The 22847-nt window shown below is 40.3% G+C and overlaps 1 protein-coding gene across 1 annotated transcript; it reads right to left on the bottom strand.

Annotated features, from left to right (window-relative positions):
• Positions 1 to 30: 30 nt before the first annotated feature.
• On the bottom strand, positions 31 to 22022 carry LVRN (laeverin). The gene is made up of 20 exons (XM_015850010.2): positions 21421 to 22022; positions 19656 to 19798; positions 19327 to 19466; positions 18716 to 18842; positions 17376 to 17530; positions 16632 to 16745; positions 14931 to 15074; positions 14548 to 14613; positions 14369 to 14434; positions 13545 to 13714; positions 12415 to 12491; positions 10853 to 10992; positions 9620 to 9675; positions 8591 to 8744; positions 8018 to 8112; positions 7264 to 7371; positions 5321 to 5491; positions 4704 to 4844; positions 3599 to 3674; positions 31 to 2150 (listed from the first exon to the last, which is right to left on the bottom strand). The coding sequence occupies exons 1-20, from the start codon at positions 21996 to 21998 to the stop codon at positions 2004 to 2006; spliced, it is 2868 nt and encodes a 955-aa protein (XP_015705496.1). The 5' UTR covers positions 21999 to 22022; the 3' UTR covers positions 31 to 2003.
• Positions 22023 to 22847: the final 825 nt, after the last annotated feature.

Here is a 22847-nt window from a genome sequence, read left to right on the forward strand (position 1 = left end):
GAGACACCACTTGTCGATGATCTGCAGCCACTGACCACTCTCAGTTGTTTAAAATTGCTCAATCCTTCTTTACACATCAGCTTTATTTAGTTATATTTTTGTTCAGTAGAAAGAAGAAAAAAGACCAGAAAAGAATAACAAGGCAGTGAAAGAATGGTTAGAAAGTGATGAGTTTACTTGTGGTTGGAAGAAAATGCTTTGAAAGTACAAGCTTTATGGACTTTTTTTTTTTTAATTATTTCTATTTTTTTTTTAACAAAACCTCCAATCCATAAATCCTGCAGCAACAACTTTCTCATGTTTCGTGTATCCCCTCTGCTGACTAATCATGCAAAGCTGTTGTTCGACAAGTGGGAATAGTGACTGTAGCCTAACTGCGGTCTGAATCAGCTTGATGGAAACCCTCAAGACTGCACTCAGCTTGTTTAAGAGGTGAAACAGTTCCAACACAAACCTCGCTGCACCAGTTGTTAATTCCCCTAGGGATCCTCAGGTATCCTCACAATAACTACAAGGGAGAGAACAGAAGATTTGTTGCAGTTCGTACGGCAGTGTTTACCTTAAGTGTAGTTAGTCTGTAAACAGAGAAAATCTCTTTGTGTCAGTAAGGCTGGTTGGGGCTCTTATATCTTGGGGCTCTTATATTCCCATACAACCCTGTTTTCTACATTAACCAGAGCATCAGTACAGACAGCTTTGTTATAACATTACTACCATACAAATAAATACATCAGGGACCTCACATTTCTTCAAAAACAAGCAAGTCTATTTTGCTGACTCTAGTTCTCTGGAGGCCTAAATTCTGTCTGTTCATCCCCCCTGAATCACGGTAAGCGAGATGAAACTCTTCAAAAGCACATTCCTAGTAAAACATAAATGTAAATGTAGAGATGTTAAGTACAAACCTTTACAGAAGGAAAATTGAAGTTTTAATAATAAAGCATTTTTTATTATAATTAAAATTTGATGTTTCTTTATTTCATTCCTCCCCACAGATCTGAAAGCATTCACAAGCTTATGTTTCACTGTATTTATTATCCCCCATTCACTTTACAAACATGGAATTGAAGCAACATATTAAATGACCCGTCCTAGGCCATAGTGTAGATCATAAGCAAAATAGAACATAAAACTTCTCCCACTTCATCCTGGCTTTTGCCAAAAACTTGTACCACACCCTTTCTTCCGAGATTTAGGGAAAAACATAAAAAAAGAAATTTAGGACTGTATCTGTAGGTTATTAGCAACACATCCCTATGGCCCCCTCATTCCTTAGGAAGTACATTTAGATACAACAGGAAAATATATGAGGGCTGCTCTGAAAATAATGCCTCCTGTTTTATTATGTTGGCTAACCATGTCAGAGGTGGATGTTGGTGACTTGGCAGTAGGGGCTGAGCCTTCCCTCCACTATCCCATTCCATGTTGCTTCCGCGTGACAGATGGCAGCAAAGGGGCAGTCTGACAGAATGGCATCTGACATGGGAGTGCATATGAAGGCTGTCTCAGTGAATTCCTTCATGAGGAAAAAACTGGAGCTGATGAATGACAGACTGTGAAGGCAACATCTTCCTAGCAATAATGCCATCATAGCAGCTGTGGAACTGTTGGTCTCCTCTGCCAGCACAGATTTTTATGAATAAACATGCTGGCTTTTGTTCAACATTGGCAAGAATGCACACCTAATGTGGTGACCAGGTTGAAGGATAATGTTTTGTAGCTGAGAATTTGCTCTATCTGATGGTGTTAACATGCTCTTTTTATATGCTGTAGTTTCTGTAGTACTAAATATGAGGAATTACTTTCGAAACAACCTACATATATCTTATTTCTGGTCTGAAATCAGAACTTCTCTTTTCTTTTTGAATTGGTTTAGCCTGAATTTCCAGTTGGGAAGATGATCTCAAGCATCATAAAGTTTTGTTCTACCTTTAATTACATCTTGAAATATCAATGTGCTACTGAATCACACTCTAAAATACACTGGAAATTATTTTCCCCAGTCAGTCGTCTATATTTTTATCTAGCCAATCAGCAACTCTAGTTAGAAGTTCTTTCCTTTCCATATTTTCAGTTTTTGCAGTCTCCAGAAGCAGAGTAGCAGTTTCTCTCTCGTCCTCTTCTAGTGTATTATTATAGAAAACCTGCAACTGAATAAATAAATGCATGAGGTTAGTCAATGTAATTTCCCTTTGAGGAAAAAGCTGCATATCTGATGGATGTTTTAGACAGAAATACATAAAAAGCGGATGGGAGCAAGCATACTGACTTATACTAGATGGAAAAGTTCCTTACACACCAGGAGTGTGCCCTTTTGCCATCACCTCTGTAAAAATGCTTCAAATTGCAGCCAGATTCATTAGTGCTAGTGGTACCACACAGTGTCTAGGACTAGTTGGGTAGCAGAATCCTCTCATGCTGCTTCTTCTACAGTTACACAGCAAGAAGTTTCTCCCATCAATCTAAAGAGCAGAAGACAAGAGAGGACTGAAGAACAGCAAAGAAACATACATAGATGGTGTGGAGGAATGTACAATGAGAGAACGAGACAGATGTCCATCAACCTTTTATTGACTTTCCTGTGGGCATCTCTACAGATGATAGATTTTAAGGAGGAAAATGAAGCAGAAATGATAATACTGGGACTCTGTTAGAATCTGAAAGCTAAATGAAAGGCTGACACTGGACTACTGCTTTTGCCATCATGGGAAGCAAAAATTTTTTCCTGAAGAATAAAAGATGAGAAGCTTCTAGTTTATGCATGTCCAAGAGAGATTTATTTTATTCTGTGAGCTCCATCTCTGAATTGTTTTCTTCATTAACAGTCTGTTCTCTCTTATTTGCTGATGCATCTATTAATGGCTGAAAAGGGGAAACAGTTTATTTCTTACAATGACAGATTCTGGGTAGAAGCTACTTAGGGATCTGTGCGATATACAGACAGGACAAAAGCTGATCAACAGCTCAGAGAGAGGATAAAGAATATTTTGGGTAATAATACAGGGAGACTTGAACTAGAAGGAACAAGAAAAGAGAGCAGAGCAAGCAGTGATAGTTATGCGTTTGTCACTGGCACTAACATTTGGAAGTCATACAGTGGTAAATAAATTAAAGAGAGGTTATAGCCATCTGCCACAGACTCCCACCCTTCAGCAGGAATCCCCAAACACATCCACCTGGTTTTCCCAATGTGCAGAAGCCCAAATAGAATCTATTGTCCATGGACTTACACGGGCTGCCCTGAAGCTAAAGAGAAAGGAGTGCACTCCACACCTGCAGGCCTTCTCTTCAGCATGTAGGCAGGCAACCTCCTATGCTACAACCACAAGAGCAGGACAATATCCATCCTGCAGAAACGATCCTTTTTATGTCATGATTAATAACTGCACACACAGATAGCAGAGCTGTGGGTGCCCATTTGTATGCTTATTTCCCAGAAGAGGAGGTACTATTTATTTATTCATTTATGAGTGTAAGCTTAACAACACTCTGCAATACATTACCTGAATTTCTTTATGGAAAAGAAGAAAAAAAAAAAAAGATTTTAAAAGCTGCATTTACAAACTGGTAGCAAAGTTGCGACTAATCTCTCATTTACCTCTTGGATCTGTACATCTGTATTGACAAATCTTCCCATGATTTTTAACACGACGTGTAATATTTCCTTCCCATACCTGTAAAATTGAGATAAAGGTCCTTCTATTAGCATGTTGGAAGAATACTAGACTTCATGTCATTTAACAATACTCCAACTATTTGTCAATCATTAACCACACTGGAAGTACCAATTAAGCATAAGTTTCCAATCGTATACCTCCTGCCCCTTAAAAGGGGGAGTACCATTAAAGTCAGTTTAGACATTTGAGCAGAATTAAACAGACTAATTGCCCCTCATTTAAATTCCTGATATGATCTGCTATTTTTTTTCTCAGCTACAATGAGTTGTTGACTTAAAAAGATAATTTTTGTGAGCCCATTACATTTGTGAGTAATTGCTAATAGCATTGTGCTTTGCCTACATAGCAAGTGGCTTTTCCTTTTTCCTTTTGCTTATGCTTAGATTACTCCTGTTCTGCTCAAGCTTAATTATATTGATTGCAAGTGTATATAGTTATGCTAAAATCTATTAAATGCAGTCAGTAGTCTGCTGCCAATCTATCATTCGGTATCAAAAGAACACTTGTGCTGTGACAGCCAACCATCACAGCCATGCACTCTTCTCATTTTCTAGGTCAGTAAAAGGACACGTTCATTTCTGTCCTATAAGTTTGTTTGATGCAATGCCTGGACAGCAAAAAGTGGGAAACTATATATTGCATGGTAGCTGATATGGAGATACATAAGTAATACCTTGTCTAACATCGTGATTACTAGTTTCCCACACTACTTGTCACAAAGCAAGTCTTAAAGTGTACTCCAAGAGCCAGATTTTTATCTTCCATTATCTCACAACTGGGATTTTTGGGAAAGGTCCCCATTTAAGTATGTAAGTAAAGGTCAGACTTTTCAGAAAGTTAACACAACCAGTCACGAGCAGGCAAATTTCAAAGCATTCTGTAGCTGACACGAGCTCTTCTTTGACGTTAAGTTCTAAAGATAACTGTGATCTCCATACTTAAGTAACCATATCAGTCATTACAAACTAAGGAAAATTTGCAGCTGGAGCAAAAGAAACACAGAAATAAGAAGAAATCATAGCATACCTTTCACTTAAAAGTGACCAATTTTCTGTAACAAATTCCCAGGCTATACGGTGTCCGGTGTCCTTAGAAACTACATACTCAAGGATGTTTGTAGTACAGTTGGAAGAAAACCGTGCATCACTGAGCCCATACCGCAAGGATCTGTTAGACAAAAAGTTAGCATTACTTTCTCGTATCTTGAAAAAGTAAATGAATAACTCTTTTTGTTGTATAACTTTACAGTCTCCTGCTTTCTACAGGCATTACTGAAAAAAATATATATATTTGACATAGTATTGCAAACAGCCTCTTTGTTGGCAGAGCAGATGAGCTGAGTTTCTCCCATTTGCATGCCACCAATATGCTTAAACAAATGGACAAACTATACTGAGGACAACTCCGTTTAAGATTCCTCAGCCTAAAAGATTTTCAGGTTGAAGTTGTTTTGTCAACAACTACTGCATCCTTTTCTCAGCCAATAACAACATCTGAGATGCTACATCAGCAAAAGGATCGCGTATGTTTGCACTGTTTATCATACTTTCTCCATAAGAAAATTCATAAGATTCTCCCACTGGTACATTCTGAGAGGTTTGTATGGTGCAGTACCCCCAGAGACACGCTTCAGTCAAGGGCACCTGTGAAGTAACCACGATTCTTTGGCACAGCTCATGGCAGAGAGGAGGATGTCTTTATCTTCCGTTGTGGAGTCATTATGTTTATACATTTCCCATGCAAAATCCCATTCTTGTTCACTTCCCACTGCAACGCCATAGCAACAGACCGTTCTTCTAATTAAAAATGGAATTCTGTGAAGCAAATTATAGTTGTAAGGTACTGTATTGTTATAAACCCATAACAAACCATTAATGCATAACTGGAAAAAAAGAATTTAACTTTTATTTAATTAAATTTAACTTTTCCATAGCTTGCTGTTAATGTACATAGAATTACTTAAATAACGGTAAAGGTGCAAAAGTTATCTTATGCCAGAAGATAGAAGAGTAGTCAAGCTTCTGGTCATAGATGACTTTCCTTCAAATGTAAAAATAATCTGATAAAAATTCCTAGTTTCACTAGATCATTCTAGAGAGAATTAGGTCAACACCAGCAGAAATGGGGTCAGTACCAGAGGAAGTGCTAGTCAGATGAAAGACCAGAGGACAGAAATGTTCAAAGGGAAATGTAGAAAAAAAGTAGTTTATAAACCTTAGAAACTGTAATAGTCTAGAATAAGTGATTTCACTGTTTCTAAGGGCTGATGCAGACATCATTTTAAGGACTGAAGAAATAAGCAGCAGGGACTTTAACTGTCCTGGTTGGGTTTGGAGATTTCTCCTGTGTGGAAACACACAGGATGGCTTAGGTTGGAAGGGACCTCAGAGATCATCTAGCTCCAACCCCCATGCCATAGGCAGGATTGCCATTAGGCTGCCCAGGACCCCATCCAACCTGGCCTTGAACTTCTTAAGGGATGGGGGGATTTTAGAAGTAGATGAGCTAATATTTCACAGTCTCCTCAGCCCCTGAACTCAGATAAGCACATGAGGAAATTTTCCATGAAGAAAAATAATTTTGAATACTTTTAATGAAGGAGGTACTTTGCATTGGTCTCAGATTTCCACATAGCATTGCTGCCTTTATTGTGGGATAGGAAAATCCCCTCTGAAACATACCAGGATGTGTTCAGTCTAATGAAATTTTTTGCTTTATCACCAAAGTACAGTATTTTGAATCTTTAAAATGAGATGATTACTGAATCACTACTACCAAAATATGAACACAGGCACTCAGCCAATCACATCACATATCAGAAGAGGTAGGAGTAAGGCAAAACATTAGGCTCTTTGCAACTATAATGAACAAAAAAATAATAAATAAACTTTAAATGTTCACTCACCAGAGCCAATATTATATGACTATTGCATAGGAAATAAAGAAGAACATCAAAACAGAGAGGGAGAGAAAGAATAAGAATTACGATACACTGTAAGATTCCTTTAGCAATGCAATACACTAATACAGAAAATCTGATACTGATAAAGCCCACAGGCCAGAAACTTAGCCACTAGGCTCCAGGATCAGCAAGAGAACTGACAGCCCTTCCCAGCCCCTGTTCATGCAAATGCAAAGCATGAATGACATTCATCATGGGCAGATGTTCATGTCATACCAACATTGCTTCTCTCTGCTCTACTTAAAGAAGCCTAGAACTCAAGTCAACACATTTGATGCCCCCAAGGCTGAGCTGTGGCAAAGGGATCAGACAACATGGTATGTTAGTCTTAACCTGAATTTCACCTGCTGTGTGGTTAAGCAGAAATTGGTCTTCATGGAAAAAAATATGCTTTCTTCAGCAGTAATTGTGAAATCAGCATAAAGCTGAGCTTTGTGGAAGACGTGGAACTCTGCATTCATTATTTTTGTTTTGAGATCTTGTTGTTGCTTATATTATATGTAGGTCTGGAGAGAATGAGCGTTGTATAGAGCCCTTTCTTATCCTGTGTGCCCCTTTGAAAGCCCTTCAGCTACCCACATCCCTTGCATGCAAACACCTCCCAGAGCACATTACAGTTCTTACTTGTACTCAGGGTTGTCCATCCACTTAGTATACAGTTCAGATGACAGATCCAAACAGTCTTGGAGACCCAGCCAGCATGCTGTTGCAAGAAATTTTTCCAAATACACTCTTGAAGGAAAGCCAAAATAGCAAGAATAAAAGATGTGTATCCCACATTTGGAGTACTCAAACTGTGCTTGTCCACAGTTTCTGCAAATAATGCTGTTAACTGGGGAGAACCTCTACCAGAAGCATGTGAGTTATGATAAACCTAAAGAAATTATGTTGCCAGAAATAGGCTCCTGGCATCTCTGTTCCTGGATGTCAGTGAGGCTACCTACATACTGTAATTTTTATTAGGTTTCTGCATGTTTCACAGTGCTGTTGCTCTGGATACACCTAGTCTCAGTCATTCTAAAAGACTTTAGAAAATGAATTATTTTAAAGCTCTGGCAATTGATGCATAAAGGTCCTCTGAAGTTCACTGCTATCAGTTTTTCACCAGTGAGCAGCAACTTGTTGGGCCTACTCTACTATAAACACTCATATCATTAAAGGATCTCTTACCCTCACAAAATATCCTGACAATATCCCAAACAATCCTGACATACTGCATTTTCAATGCAAGTACTTATAAATAAGTAACTCCTTTATAGATCAGTGAGAACAATTCAGTTACACCCAAATTAAGTAGACCATTTTCCTCTATCTTGCACTTAAATTTGCAAAGACAAACTACAGTGTATCAAAGCTTTGGGAAAAGCAGAATACTTACTGAGCAAAATAGTCATCTTCCAGAGCATCAACATTTTGACGAATAAAACCTGCATAATAACGGTATATTGGCAACATTCTCTTTAAAAGGTATTTCTTTTAAAAGAAGGGAAAGAAAAATTATTTTCATTTAAATGCATGTTTTTGTTATACTGCATTTTTCTTTAGCGTGAAACAGAAGTAAAAAAGAAAAAAAGAAAATATAATTTCAGGTATCTTAAATTTGGGGTAAAATAATCTCATATAGTATCTCAAGAGAGTTTCTTCTTTCTCTCCACACAGCTTTTTCCGAATTTGTTTTACAAAAAGAACTAAAATGAATGTTTATACTAAGAATGCAAATGAATTTCTGCTTTACGGTAAGAACTGCTGGCAATGTGATAATGTTTGTCATTGACTACCACATTTAAACAAGTACCTCCTGTTTAAAGAAGTTAACAAAATCATGTAAATCATTTATACAAATTATTACCCATCATGTTTATTCTTTCATGAGAATTCAGAAAGCGCCCCTTTTAGTCGCTGCAGTGTAAATGGACTGGTACCTTTGCTGACTAACAAAAGAAGCTGATACCTTCAAAAGCGGGTATACTTCATAACTTTTCAGAGTGCTCTCCACGTTGTCAGGCACAAGATTTGCCAGTACCACATTCCATATGAAGAGTTCATCTTCTCCAGCAAGGTACTTTGTTAGTTCGAGTGCAGCTTCAATCTCAGTATATCCAGACCTATTTGAAGACAAAACCCACTCATATCTTAGCGTGCTTAACTCACATTAGTACCTACCATGAATATCCATTTGTTTATGGAATGGATGGTAAAACATACAGATACAGGGTGGGAAGTCATCTAGAAAAGGCGTTGTATTATTAAAATAAACATCAAACTATGGCGGGTCACTTAAAAGCCAAACTTTTTAATGAACACACTGAAAAGCATAGTGCCTAGTAATGGGATAATTATGGCAGGATGTATTCTGGCAGTGTCTGCAGCACAAGGAATAGCAAATTTCCAGCATGTATCAGCCTCACTCAATCAAAGAGTGTTTTCACTTATAAGACACTTGTCTTTTTATTGCTAAAGAAGACAATTTCAATACATATTCTTCCATAGAATAAACATTACTATAAAAATGAAACAATTTAAACTGCGTGCATGCTACCCAAGGGACTAGAAATTTCAGCATGGCACTTCCATGCCTCAGTATGAAGCTAGCATGGAATGCATTCTTTCCCTAAAAAGCCAATTCGAGCCTCACTCCTCCAGAACAGAAAACTAATCCAGAACAGAAACACTTTTGCATTTGGAGCTCCTGCTCTCAGAACCACTTCTGCAGGCTTCGGAGCACGGCAGTGTGATTCAGCCACCTACTGCCCAAACTCCCACATCCTAGGTGCCTGATGCTTTTGACATCTCTTGTTATGATTGTTATGACTGCGACACAGATCTATTTATTTCATCCTTAGCACCCCACAAAACACTGGGTTATTTTTATCAAAGTGATTTGCTACTGAACTGCAGCACCCACAGTACAAGTATCTTGTGGTCTTCACAAGATCAGGTAGTTCACTCATTTTCTATGACATACACAAAACATACTTACTGTGTCAACGCAAACATGTCATCTAGCAGCTGGAACCTGCTGACAGCAGGAATAGCCTGCAGAAGGCATCAATGTGGTGTTAATAGACCTAGGCACATCACTAAGAGTAATAAAAAAGTGTATGACAAAGTAATAAAAAGTGTAAGGCAAAGTCACTAATGTCTTCTATAAGCCAAAATCTTCTACAAAACATGCTAAAATTGATTTTGTATTTTAAGCTGAGATTGTTTATGTGCTTTTAGTAGCACTTACATATATAAATATACAACTGTGTGTGGAGCTTGAGGATCCCTCCTATTACTGTTAGAATTGAAATTAAAATCTGGTCTCTTCTCCCCCTCTCCCTGTTTCCATGCTGGTATGGCTCAGCTACTGCTCTAGCCATCCTTCCCGCCCACCACACCGTAAGTCAGGCCTGATTTAGATTTGCTGTGAAGAAAAACTCAGAAGAAACGAAGCTGATAGGCCTTGGGGAGGTTTGGTCACCCCTATGTGCTCTCATCAGCCTTGGGTTTGGACCTTCCAGAGAATTCATTGGGTCACACATATTCAAGAGTCTCAGACTGTGTATAAATTTGCACAGCTTTGTTGTCAAATCCAATGAATCGCTGTGATTACCAGAGCTCCTTCTCAGGCTTGGGCCAGGAAACATTAAATGCTATGCAACACTACATGAGGCCGTTTGGGTAGGCTGCTCCACACGTCCTTTAACGCCAGCCCACACTGTTACATGAAATCTTCTCTCTGTTATATAACTGACTGGAACATCAGAAGAATCACAAAACACAGAGAAACCTCAAATCAGATACTTTTGTTAGCATTTCATTAACAGAAATATTGTGCTTTGGTGGAAACAAGAACTTGCTTCCACCTTTCCTCTCCACGGTTACCTAATAGCAGATAAAGCTTGGTCGCTCACCCATACCAACAATCCTTTGGGTGAAATTTAAGAGACTTCTTAAGACAACTTTGAAGACAGAATGCCATCTCTTGTATGTTATTTTTCAACTTAATGCCTGTGTGAAACTATTTGGGCCCGTTCCTATTCCACTATGGAAGACTGCCATTGACTTCAGTTGTGCAACAGTGGATCATTTATTCTTACATGACAAACACAAGTTCTCGTTGTTCCAGGTTTTCATCAGAGTGATTACTGGTAAGAAATGCAAGAAGAAATACATGGAAAGAAGTCTGTTTATAAGCTTGAAAGAAAAACTGCATACACGATCCTACCTTTGGATCATTTTCAAGCAGGTGTACTAATCTTTTCAAGTTCAGCTGATCGTAGTGCACTCTGTAGTATCCACTTAAATTTACATTTAGTAGGATCCAGTCATATTCTGATTCTGACACTTGCATTTCAGGAAACACTTCTGTGAAGTGACATGAAAAAGTCATTGACAGAGAAGTCCTAAACTGATAGGACAAGCTTTTAGCACTGCATAGCAGAGATGTGCAAGAACAAGCTATGCCACCATTAGCAGCCCAGCTTGGAGCTTGCAGCCAAATTTCACTTAGGAGTAAGAACTAGTGCTCTTTTCAGCAAAAATACACATATATAACAGCACTTTTGAGATGTTTCCTGGTGATATGTTGTTATGCCACTGCAGAAACTGTTCCAAAATGGTAAGTGAACTGAAAAATACCCTCAACACCCCTACCCATGTAAGAAACCACTTGGTTCATCTTTACATCAGAAAGACAAAACGGAAATCAGAATTACTATTATTTTTTAACCTTCACTCGAAAGCAAACTACTAGTCTAGGGTCTGGGTAGTTCCACGCATGGCTTTCAAATACAAGTGGAATGTGTTCTGATGGCTGAATTTCTGCTTTAATTTAGTTCTTTCGAGCAGGTGCAACATGGTGTTTATTTAATTAATGCACATGATGAGTGAGGAATTGGAATTGCTATTGTTTCAATGGTAGAAGCCTACCACATAACACTAGCCCTTCCAAGCAGGCACTTGTGCTTGAAAGGTAAGGCAAGTGGTTCTTGACAACTGCAAACAAAGGGCAGAGAGTTTAAAAACTGCAGAGAATGTATTGTAGTTTTTTAAGCATTCGACAAACACATCACTCTCTGCATCTAATTTTAAATGATTCAAGATCTGATGGATTTCAGGGCTGACTTAACGAAGAAAAATTATGAACTCATTCTAATGGTTACCTCACTTTTCCCCCCAGAAAATACAGCTGCTTACTGGAAATTAATATGAGAAAGAATTGTGACAAATAAGTGGATTTTTTATTTGATTGGAGATGCCTATATGCTCACTTCTTTATTATAAGCCTTTAAAGCCTTTTAGAGTTCCGCTCTGTTAATAAGACTATGTTTGCACTTGATCTCCATAAACAAGCTAAATTACACAGAAAATGCTCTCTTCTGTTTTTACAGATATCCATACTTGACAAATTTGGGTCACTTCACACAACTAGTTCTAATCTTTTTCAGTCCTCACATCTACCAGTTGAGGTTGAACATACTCTGATGTATCACAGCCAAACTCAGAGATCCCAGCCATCCTCACAAACTCTCACTAACGTCAATGGGACCTACTGAAGCAAAAGTAATAGAGAAGCATGAGCAACTTGGAGTTTGGATTGGTGCACAAAAGGAAATATAATCTGTTCATAACAGGCATTCATACACGGAGAAAAATGATTACTGATCTATTTTATTTATTTACTTATTGCTATTATAACATAAAATTAATGCAATGTTTTGTTCATAGGTGTAATATGTGGCTTTTTATCATCTTGGTTTTAGCATGTATGAAAAATACATTACTTACTGCTGCTGTTGTCAAGCCACATTAAGGGCTGTGATGACCCATTTCTCATCCAAGAAATAGGAACAATCCAGGTATTGCTTAAGGGGAATAAAAAAAAGGCAATATAATTAATTCCTGCTCTTACAGAAACACTCAATGGTGACACTAAACTAGATTGCAAATCAGTTCCTTACAAGAATCCCCACCTTCCCTTTCTCCTCTCTGATTCACAAATTGTCATCAGATGGTCGTGCTTAAGCTGGATCAGCACATAGGTTCATTGATGGGAATGGAGATTTAGCTTGGATTTAAATAAGCACACATATTTAGGTAGTTCTATGCTAGATTTTGCTAGATATGCTGAAGTATCACTGTATCCTTGTGTTCTCGCTTTGTTTCTCCAGGAGATATTTAATTTTCCACACTTATTTTTTAATTTCCTCACTTCATCTGATTTCTGGGGATCATAAATCTCTTTTTTGGAAGTGCGTGTGGTAAAAATGGCTCCGGGCAAGCAAAACAACTGTAACACTAACAGCTTTTATTTCGTGTCTCAGGGAATCTAAATCTCCCAGAGAAAAGAGATGAAACTTTTGACAGCCTGAAGTTGTTCATGAAAGTGAAAATGTTTGCCCTGGATTTGCTTAAATTCATGTGGCATTAAGTCTTGCTGTAACCAGAGTTGTGGATGCAACACTTCTAGCTTGGAAGTCCTTATTTGAGTTATCTAGTTTTGTCTAGAAACTGTTTTAATCTACAGATTTCTACCTTTCCTGGTGCTTGGAAGCAAAGGAAGCTCTTATCAAATTCCCCATCCTTTAATTGTCTATATGAACAAAACCACAGACAAGGAAAAACTGCTTTGAGTTATCTTTCTCTTATATGAAGAAATGCCAGGCAAAACTCCTGCCTTGCAATCCACTCATAGCCCACGCCTGTCCTTACAAAGCTGTTATGTGGCTGCAAAGAAAAGCAACCCTCTGAGAAACTACAGCAAACCCCAGTCTCAAACAGAATTTACTCCATGCCACAAAGCAAAAAAATAAGAAGTCAGTCAACACATTTTGAAGAGTTTCCTGCAAAAAAATTAAACCAAAATAAAACAAAACACAAGGTATAAACGTTCTGATAAGGACACAAATGAAACATACTTGTAAGAATCCGTACTGTTTTCATGCTTTTTATTATGAAATTTTTCCTGACTTATAGTGCCGGTGGTGATATTTACTGTTAAAACTGGAAATCCATTTTGACATGTCCAGGAATCCATTATTTTTTTTACAGATGCTGGCAACTGAACTTCATCTTGTGTATCTATTACCTTCAATAGAAACGGGAGTTAGAAAGATTCATAACAAGCAACTACTTATTGATTCTGCTTCAGCAACACTCTATGTTGTGAAACTCTTGCTCTTAACCTAAGATTTTTTCTCTGTAACACAGTGTAAGACTTCCTTAGATGGAGATGGGTAGGGAAGTGAGATTGTACTTTATTAGCACCCATTTTCTTATTCAGATTTCTGACAAAGCCAACAAAGGGATAAATGCTGATCTACCACTCTGGGTATAGACCATGCGGGATCTGTAATGCATCAAACACTGCTGATCACCAGGTCCATAGTATCACACACAGGGATCTGGCAAAACATGAGCTCCAGAAAAACAGAGGCTACGCAGTGTCATATGAACAAACGTGATCCTTTGTTTTGATCCATCCAAAATCCCACTGTACCCTAATTTTGCATCTCATTTCTCCACTGCTTGAACTTGGCAGCACCAACCACAAGTGCAGCTAAAAAGCCAAACAAACACTCGTGAAGACATGAGGCAAGAGAGTGGGCAAAGTAAATTTTATGTGAAGAAAAGACTGTGAAAGGGATAGGCAAATTCCACTACAGCATTCTACAAATACTTTGTGACATAGATTTAACCTATGCCAAACTCCAGGACAAAACACTAGGAATAGATTGAGTACCAACTGTATGTGGGTCCACAGATCATCTTGGTTGGCATTTGAAAAGGCAAATTCCTTCAGATATGACTGCAGGAAAACAAACAGGCACATCAGAATTCACAAAGGTAGACGGTCTTTTGTACACTCATCGTTTTCAGGCTTATATATCAAGATGAAAGGTGTCCCTTTTCCAAACTTACATTTAAAGCTCTGGTAAACAACTTCTCAGTCAGAAAACCAGAAAGCATCCATGTAATAGAAGCCCCCTGAAGTACAAAAAAAGCTATGAGAAAACATGAGTTATCATTGCAGTTATTCTTGCAATATTTCTTCAAATTACATTCCAGAAAACTCAGCTTATTCCTATGCTTCATACTTCAAGGAGGTAAAAAAACATTCAGTTTCTTTCACAGAGAAGTTTGCAACATCCAATGGATTCATGTGTGCAGCAGAAGTAAGTTTTGCATGACAAAACAGTGAAGCATTGCAGTTCAACAGGATATTCTCCATTTCTCTCAAGTATAACATGTATCACATTAGTTCAGAATACAGATGAAAAAGGAATTATCCCACATGTTTTTACCTTGTTGTATGTGATGCTGTCAAACAGAGATGCTAATGAAAATGACCCGTTGACCTTGTCTTCCCTTTCTGACAGCGATCGAACTTCTACGTCATACTCTTGGCTTAATACAGGTTGTACGATGTGATCATAAAAGATTTCATGCTGCAAGAAGAAAAAACCCAACTGAAGAGCAAATCCTCAGGTAGACAATGTGTATTATGTAGTTAGCTGTAATACGAATAGCCCGGCAATAAACAAGGAATTACCCACTTCCCACTCCCTGCCACCCCCTTGAGGCAAAAGGACCTCACAACAAATCCTAACACATTCCACATGCAACGCTACCTACTTTTGGCAGTGAAAATTGTCAGTCTGAGCTGATAGTGGGCCTAACAAAGATAATTACACTGTAAGCCTCATGGAAAGAGTCAATTACATGAAACACCAAGTGAACAAACACTGAAGGCTGCAAACATTCATGTCATCTACATTGCTATGTCATTAGTATTCCACATTTTCCTCCTAAATTCTGTATTTCTCCTGCAGCACCACTAAACAGTAATCTAAAAACTAAAGGACTACAGCAAGGCTAACTTTTAACCAATACATTTTTAAGACACCGCAGTCCACTTTTGGCACATCCACTTCTCAAGAAGAAGGACAAAAGGCTTTTAATTAATGGGATCCAATTTGTTGACAATTTTTTCATTACTTTAGCAGCCAGTACATTTAATGTTCCAGATTCACTTTGTAATCTAATCATCTAGTAGAAAGACAGCATGTAGTCATGTGCCTCAAGGGTTCAGTCCTGCTTAATCTCTTCATTAATGGTTTGGATGATGGAGCGTAGTTCACCTTCGGCCCTAGCAAATACCACGGGCCATGCAGCTGGAAATCATCTTTGCAGGGAAGGATCCTGGGTGGATATCAAGTTGAACATGAGCCAGCTAAAAAGAAGGTCACTGGTGTCCTGGGCTGTATTAGGCAAAGCCTTGCCAGCAGGTAGAGGGAGATAATCCTTTCCCTCTGTTCAGCACTGTTGAGGCCACATAAGGAGCGTGGGGCTCACATCTGAGTTACCCAATATCAGAGAGACATGGAGCTGCTGGAGAGGGTGCTAAAGGGCCATGGAGATGACTACCCTCAACCCTCAACCATTATCTGATGCTGTGACTGTTTGAGGTTCATAACACTGCATGAAAAGCTGTACTCTTGCATCTGTGTAATGTACTTTGGATTTCCATGGCAAATTTTTCATCTGCAACTTATCAAATGGAATTAGTGTCTCCTACTCAAATTTACTTTATGGACATTAATAAAATGGCATCTACCGATTTTTAGATAGGCAACCTTCTAAATAAGTAAATTAAAATTAAAAAGGAGACAATTAATTACTTATATCCAAATGAAGATTCAATGGCCTCTAAAATTTTCAGTGAGACTAAAATACTGCAATACAGGGAACAAAGTGAGTTGTTGAAGTTCAATGGAGAAGGCTAGTTACATCCCTCAGCTGTAAGAGCACTCTATTATGATCATGGACCCCAGCAGAGGAGAACCCTCAAGGGAAGAACTGAGACCTGCTGGTTACTTCCAGGGGAATAAAGTAGGTAACACCACAATTACATTAAATCCCATCTCCTGCATCTTATTTGCTTTCCTCCAATACTGGAACTTTGGTGCTCTGTCTTACTGAGTCCAATAGCCACTGGTACTTACCAGCGAAAGCTTGGGTTCAACAAAGGTAACTCCCAGGTTCTCAAGGTAAGATGCCAGGCCCTCTTTAAGCCACAGATCATTCCACCAGGTCATTGTAACCAGATTACCAAACCACTTAAAACAGAAAGAAAGAAAATGTCTCAACATCACCTCAGAATGCTGTTTTCATTCTTGCAAGTTAAACACATGTATCCCTACTGAAGGATTTTGATGTCTGTTTCTCAGCTGATGTCAAGGGGGTGTTATTTTCAAGCAGCCCTCATAATTTCCTGGCCTGCAATAAAGAAAGCATCTCATCTGAAGCTCTGAAAAGTTATCGACCTTGTTAGAAGGACATCAAAGTGCTTCAATAAAGTTAAAATCCTCTGCTAGCTCTACTGACTAGGTACTGAGTACACAGTGTATAGACAGAACTGCCATCCCCACACCCATACAGAATTTTCTAGTGCAGCATTCAGTTATTGCAATAAAAAAAAAAGACAGAAGTAGTCCATTAGAAGTTTTGTATCAAGTCATATGCAGTTGGTATGCAGTCTGTCGAACAATAGAATAAGACAAAAACTGCTCTTAATGTTGATTTATCAATTAACATATGATCATATGAATAATCTTTCAGCTCTCTAGCTCTCACACCCCATACAGTTATTCACTATTTCTCTTCAATAATCAGTGACTGCATCATCACCCACTGTAAGGAAATAAGATTGCAGACAAACAGACATACAGAAGTTTATTACCACGTGCCTGGTGTGCTAGCTCATGTGACACAATTAAGGCAATAATTGTCTTTCTGCCTGTAAATTTATCATTTGGGAGGTACAGCAATGCTGATTCTTCAAAAGTCATTAGTCCCCAGTTTTCCATTGCGCCTGCTCCAAATTCAGGCAGTGCAACCAGATCTAAATGAATTCAAACAGGAAAAGAAATATATGTAAAAAAATCTTTGGAAGTAAAATGCTTACATTATTTTAGGCTGGATAAGTACTCAGTGCAAATCAACGGCATTACATCTGTATCCACCTCTCCTTTTTATATATTTATATATATTAATTTTTTTTTGGCTCGATTATGGCAACACCCTTGAAAATGCCTTGTGAAATCTCTTCTTGTCATCACTTTCATCTATGATTACCACTATTTCAGAAAGCCATACAACAAATTCCCATGGAATCTGTACTGCATCTTGTGCACATAAATGTCCTGAACAAAAATGAGGGCTGTATTCTACCCATGCTAGGAGAGAACGTACTCACTGTCAGATCTCAGAGATCTTCTTCTGTATGATCTTCTCTTGCCTTCTGTGAAAGATGATACTCACCTTTTCCTTTAGCCAAAGAATAATTTTGAGGGGAAAAGAAAAAAAGCTTACTTTCAGCTCTGCTACCTCCATACTCTCAATTTCAGTATGCCCCACCTTCTGTGCTTTCAGCATCCAATCAATTTGTATAAGAGAGCAAGTTGCCCCATGGCACTGATGCTGATGGTACCAAACTGTATGGAGGGAACACATGATGGCTCCCTGCTTTCTTGACTGAAGCTTGGATTAACTAACTTAACCTGGCATTGATTTTAGACAGAAATTACATTTCTCTGCAGGAATATTTTATCCAGGGAGAAATACATATGAACACTCAGCAACTTCAACAACGAGATGAGGACATACTGAAGAAAGCAAGGAACGTTTTGGGCATTACAGTGAGCAGTGATTTACAAGGCATATTTGGGGACTTCAGCATCCTCGACTGATGCATCCCAGAAGTAGCCACATGTCTGAATAACATGGGGTTGGACTCGATGATCTCTAAAGGTCCCTTCCAACCTCTACAATTCTGTGATTCTTTGAATAACCCTCTTCACTTTGTAGCCCCACCTGCCACCCTATTAGGAAACACTGTTTTAAAAGTCTGTTTTTGATATGACTATAAGCGTGCTGAGATTTCAGTGAGTTCAAGTTTGGGGTATTTTTTATCACAAATATAGCAAGTTATAAAAAAAAATAATACTGCAGGATAACCCATTGTTTCTGCATATGTTATACCATCAGCATCCATTTGTGGCCCATTAAAGAAAGTAAATAATCTTACCTATCTTTGGCAGAGGGTAGCTGATGTTAAATAAGTCTTCCAGAAATGAAAATATTGGGCCTGTGATATTCAAAGCATAGTCAACGTACCCATTTTTAACTGCCTCTTTCCGAGCCCAAATACGTATCTGCAACAGAACAAGGAAGCATTATTTCAGACAAGCCACTGCAGTAAAAAGAAGAATACAGAAGGCTTGCAAGTATACAGCATGCTGTTTCTCATACTGAAGTCATGGCAGTGATCCTCAAAGGGCCCTGAAGAACACAACACAGCTTCATTGGTTTGTCACAGCAATGGAAATGGATTTATTTTTCCCAACTAGGAAAAATAAAACAATCAGATTCTCATTTTGAACAGCACATTCTGAAGTTTTAACAAACAAAACTCACACCTACTTGTGGATAATAGGGGCAGGACAATAAGCTAATTGGTGAAAAGGAGAGCTTTCTGCAGAACTATCTGCAGGATAAATGTTAGTTTTGCCACATAAGCAAACGCTTCTGGAGTGGGATGCACAGCAAACACCTGTGATGCTTTCTGAAGCACACGATGCATGGCAGAGGCAACTTGTGCAGTAATCTCTATGGTGTGTTGTGCAGCACTGGAGTTACCTCGATTCCTCTCTCTGTTCTGTTGACGTAGTCGAAATCACAGACCACAAAAGCAGTTAAGTAAGTTGACATTTTCAATGAAGTGTTAAACGTGGTAACACTCCACAGGCTTCCATTTTCATCCTTCATTTCAGATACATCTAGGAAAAATAGACAGGCATAGGTTAACAGGCATAGGATTTTTGCACATTTTCAAGGCACTGTCTGCAGGCAACAGAATGTTGTTGTGTCAGATGATGAAGTTATCGTATGCATCACACCATTTTTAAGGTAAATTAAGGAGCAAACAAACAAACAAACAAACATTAGACTATTTACTCTTTACCTACCAATAGGAGGCATGTTGGAAAGAGCCATGTAGCTTGGGTCATGGACAATTCTGATATTAAATGTGGCCTTCATGTCAGGCTCATCAAAACATGGATACACTGTCCTGGCATACGCTGGTTCCAGTTGGGATGCAACCAGCATGCTATATGGAAAATACAGATAAGATTAATCCAGCATGCGACAGCTAATCAAAATCATGACATGGCGCATAAATACACCAGATGCAAAGCAAAAGAGTTAACTATAGAGACAAAGCAGATTTGCACAACGTCTGGTTATCATTTCAAGTCCCAGTTAAACTCCCCACCCAGCAGACAGCTCTCTTTGGAAAAAAACCATCTTTTTCAGTCAAGTCATGGTTGTTTATTTTTTTCCTCTTGCTGAACTTTTCCAGATATCATATTTTAAATATTTAAAATACTTGTGAAGCATTTTGCCTAGTTTGATTATTCACTATAACTAAAAACACTGTACATTTAATGGCTCTTAGGTAGCTATGCTTACATGCACCTTTATCACATGCCACATGCTGCCATCCTAGCAGGGCTCATCAGCCCAGTTCTAAGAGCGTGTGCAGCATCTACACTTGTGCCTCCCTCAGAGCTGGTGAGGAGGGACCAAACAGGATGACTGTGTAAATGTGTTTTACTCTTAAAACTGATATGCTTTGCATTAAATGGATATATCCTAATGCTCTGCTTTCTCACTGAAATAACATCATGTGTTATACTGATGGTATATTTTTGTCTGTTGATGTATTTTTTAATCTGATTTCTTCCACTTTAAAAATACGTAGGAACTAAACCGTTCTGCTCTGTGTGATGCCCATGGGCTGCAGGGGGGAGCACCTCCTGCCCTGCCCTTGGTGCCTGCAGGGCTTCTCCCTCTCACATTCCTCACTGCACTCTCCCAGCTGCTGTTGTGCAGTGGTTTTTCCTTCCTTCAGTCTGCTCTCCCAGCACCCAGCATCACTCACAGCTCAGCGCTGGTGGTGGTGGGTCTCTTTTGGATCTGCTGGACCTCGTCTGTCTTGACATGGGACAGTGTTGGGCTCTGCTCACAGAAGTCATTCCTGCTACCATACACACACAGCCTGCAGTGTACACTGTGCTCCGCATTCATCTCACTATGCATTGAGCAGTCTGTGAGCTTGTCGAAGCACTGCAAGGTCTGCATGCAGAATGATGCTCACACAACCCTGCATTGCTTCTGTCTGAGCCAGTGCTGCTCAAAAAGGGCACAGGTGGTTTCTACAGATTTCTGCCTGCTCTCATCCTGCCATGGGATCTCCTGGCTATATGCAGAATAAAGATGCCTGATTCAGAAGGAAAGCCTGCCACACACTTAGTGCTAGTGACATAGTCATCCTCCTTTTTCACTTCTTTTGTTGCTGCACTCAGGCTGGACATTATGGTGGTATTCATGGAGAGCACTTCTATCTTTCAGAGCTCTCTTTTGTGCATCATTTCTGGCTATATAATCCACTGGAATCCAACTTCTTCCATTGTTAACTTGCTCCAGCTTACAGAACATATTCCTCACAACCAGCTCCTCCAAAAATAGGATGAATCAAAAAACACTGTAGTCTAATTCAGCATCTCTTAGATGGAGTTAATACAGAATCGTAAAGCACGCTGATGAAGAATTAAACAAACAAACGATTGTTCGATTCCTATCCAGGTTATTTTAATTACGTAAATTAGGCAACACAATCAAGGCTCTTAAATGAAAAACTGCACGAACATATCCATGAACGACAACTACCTGCTGCAGCCCAGGTCGGTGTAGCGGGTGAGGAAGAGCCCCTCGCGGTCCTCCCGCAGGCGGCCGTGGAAGCTCAGCTGCAGCACGTATTGCCGCCCGGCCAGCAGTGGTTCACGCAGCTCCAGCACCGCCAGCTCGCCCTCCTCCTCCAGCCGCAGCCCCTCCACCTCCAGGGCAGCTCCCGGCCCGAGGACGGCGGCTCGGTGGTTGTGCAGACCGGCGCTATGCAACACCACGCTCCGCGTGTCCCGCCGGCAGCGCACCGTGATGTTCACCTGCCCGCTGAAGCCGAAGGGTCCCTCCTGCCCCGGCCGCACCCGTGGCCACAGCTCCAGCTCGTAGTGCAGCGGCAGCAGGTGCCGCGGCAGCCGTCGCAGCGAGACCGCCGTCGGGGCACCGGGCACGCCGGGGTCCGGACCGGGAGCTGCCGCGGGGCGGGAGGGGAGCGGCGGGTGCCGGCAGCGCCCGTACAGAGCGGCGAGGGCAAACAGCACGGCCAGCAGCGACAGCAGCACTGCGACCACCAGAGCTGCCGTGCCGCGTCCCACGTACAGCCCCGAGCCGCCGCGGGCACCCATCGCCGCAGCACCCCGACGGCGGCAGAGCGGGTCTTAGACGGGTCGGAGACGCGGGGCGGGGTGCGGGACAGGGGGACGGACTGCACCTGAGGCGGGGTGGGCGGGCAGTGGGATGGGGATGGGGATGGGGGTGGGGATGGGGATGGGGATGGGGATGGGATGCCCGGCAACTCCCGGGTTTGGAGAGATGACATCGAAAGTAAATAAAGTAAAATAAAATAAGTTTGGAAAAGGGAAAGGGAAAGGGAAAGGGAAAGGAAAAGGAAAAGGAAAAGGAAAAGGAAAAAAGAGGAAGAGGAAAAGGAAAAGGGAAAGGGAAAGGGAAAGGGAAAGGGAAAGGGAAAGGGAAAGGGAAAGGGAAAGAAAAAGGAAAAGGAAAAGGAAAAGGAAAAGGAAAGAAGGGGAAGGCAAAAGGAAAGGGAGGAGGAGAAGAGAGAGGAAGAGGAGAGGGAAGAGGAGAGAGAGGAGGGAGAAGGAAGAGAGGAGAGGGAGGAGAGGAGAGGAGAGGAGAGGAGAGGAGAGGAGAGGAGGGGAGAGAGAGAGAGGCAGAGGAGAGAGAGGAGAGGAGAGGAAGAGGAGAGGAGAGGAGAGGAGAGGAGAGGAGAGGAGAGGAGAGGAGAGAGAGGAGAGGAGAGGAGAGGAGAGGAGAGGAAAAAAAGGGAAAGGGGGAAAAAGGGAAAAAGGAAAAAGGGAAAAAACGGAAGGTGCAACCAAGGTACTTCTGAGTACTTGCCTGCCCCAAAAGCCCCATTCCTTGTATCTTTCGGCTCCACCACTTCAAACATCATCACCTCAGTCCCACAGCAATCAAGGGACCCATCCCACACCCCTTGTACTTACAAGCTACAG

This window comes from Coturnix japonica, chromosome Z (genome assembly GCF_001577835.2).
Source record: "Coturnix japonica isolate 7356 chromosome Z, Coturnix japonica 2.1, whole genome shotgun sequence".
Classification (NCBI taxonomy): domain Eukaryota; kingdom Metazoa; phylum Chordata; class Aves; order Galliformes; family Phasianidae; genus Coturnix; species Coturnix japonica.

Bases quoted from the DNA above. Each gene is read 5' to 3' on its own strand.
- LVRN (XM_015850010.2), bottom strand. From the start codon at position 21,998: ATGGGTGCCCGCGGCGGCTCGGGGCTGTACGTGGGACGCGGCACGGCA. The intron at 16,746-17,375 runs GCACGTGGTAAT...TTCTGTTTTAAG, and splicing joins CACATGAGCTAGCACACCAG to TGGTTTGGTAATCTGGTTAC. The intron at 5,492-7,263 runs GTAAGAACTGTA...TTTGCTTCACAG, and splicing joins ATGGACAACCCTGAGTACAA to AATTCCATTTTTAATTAGAA.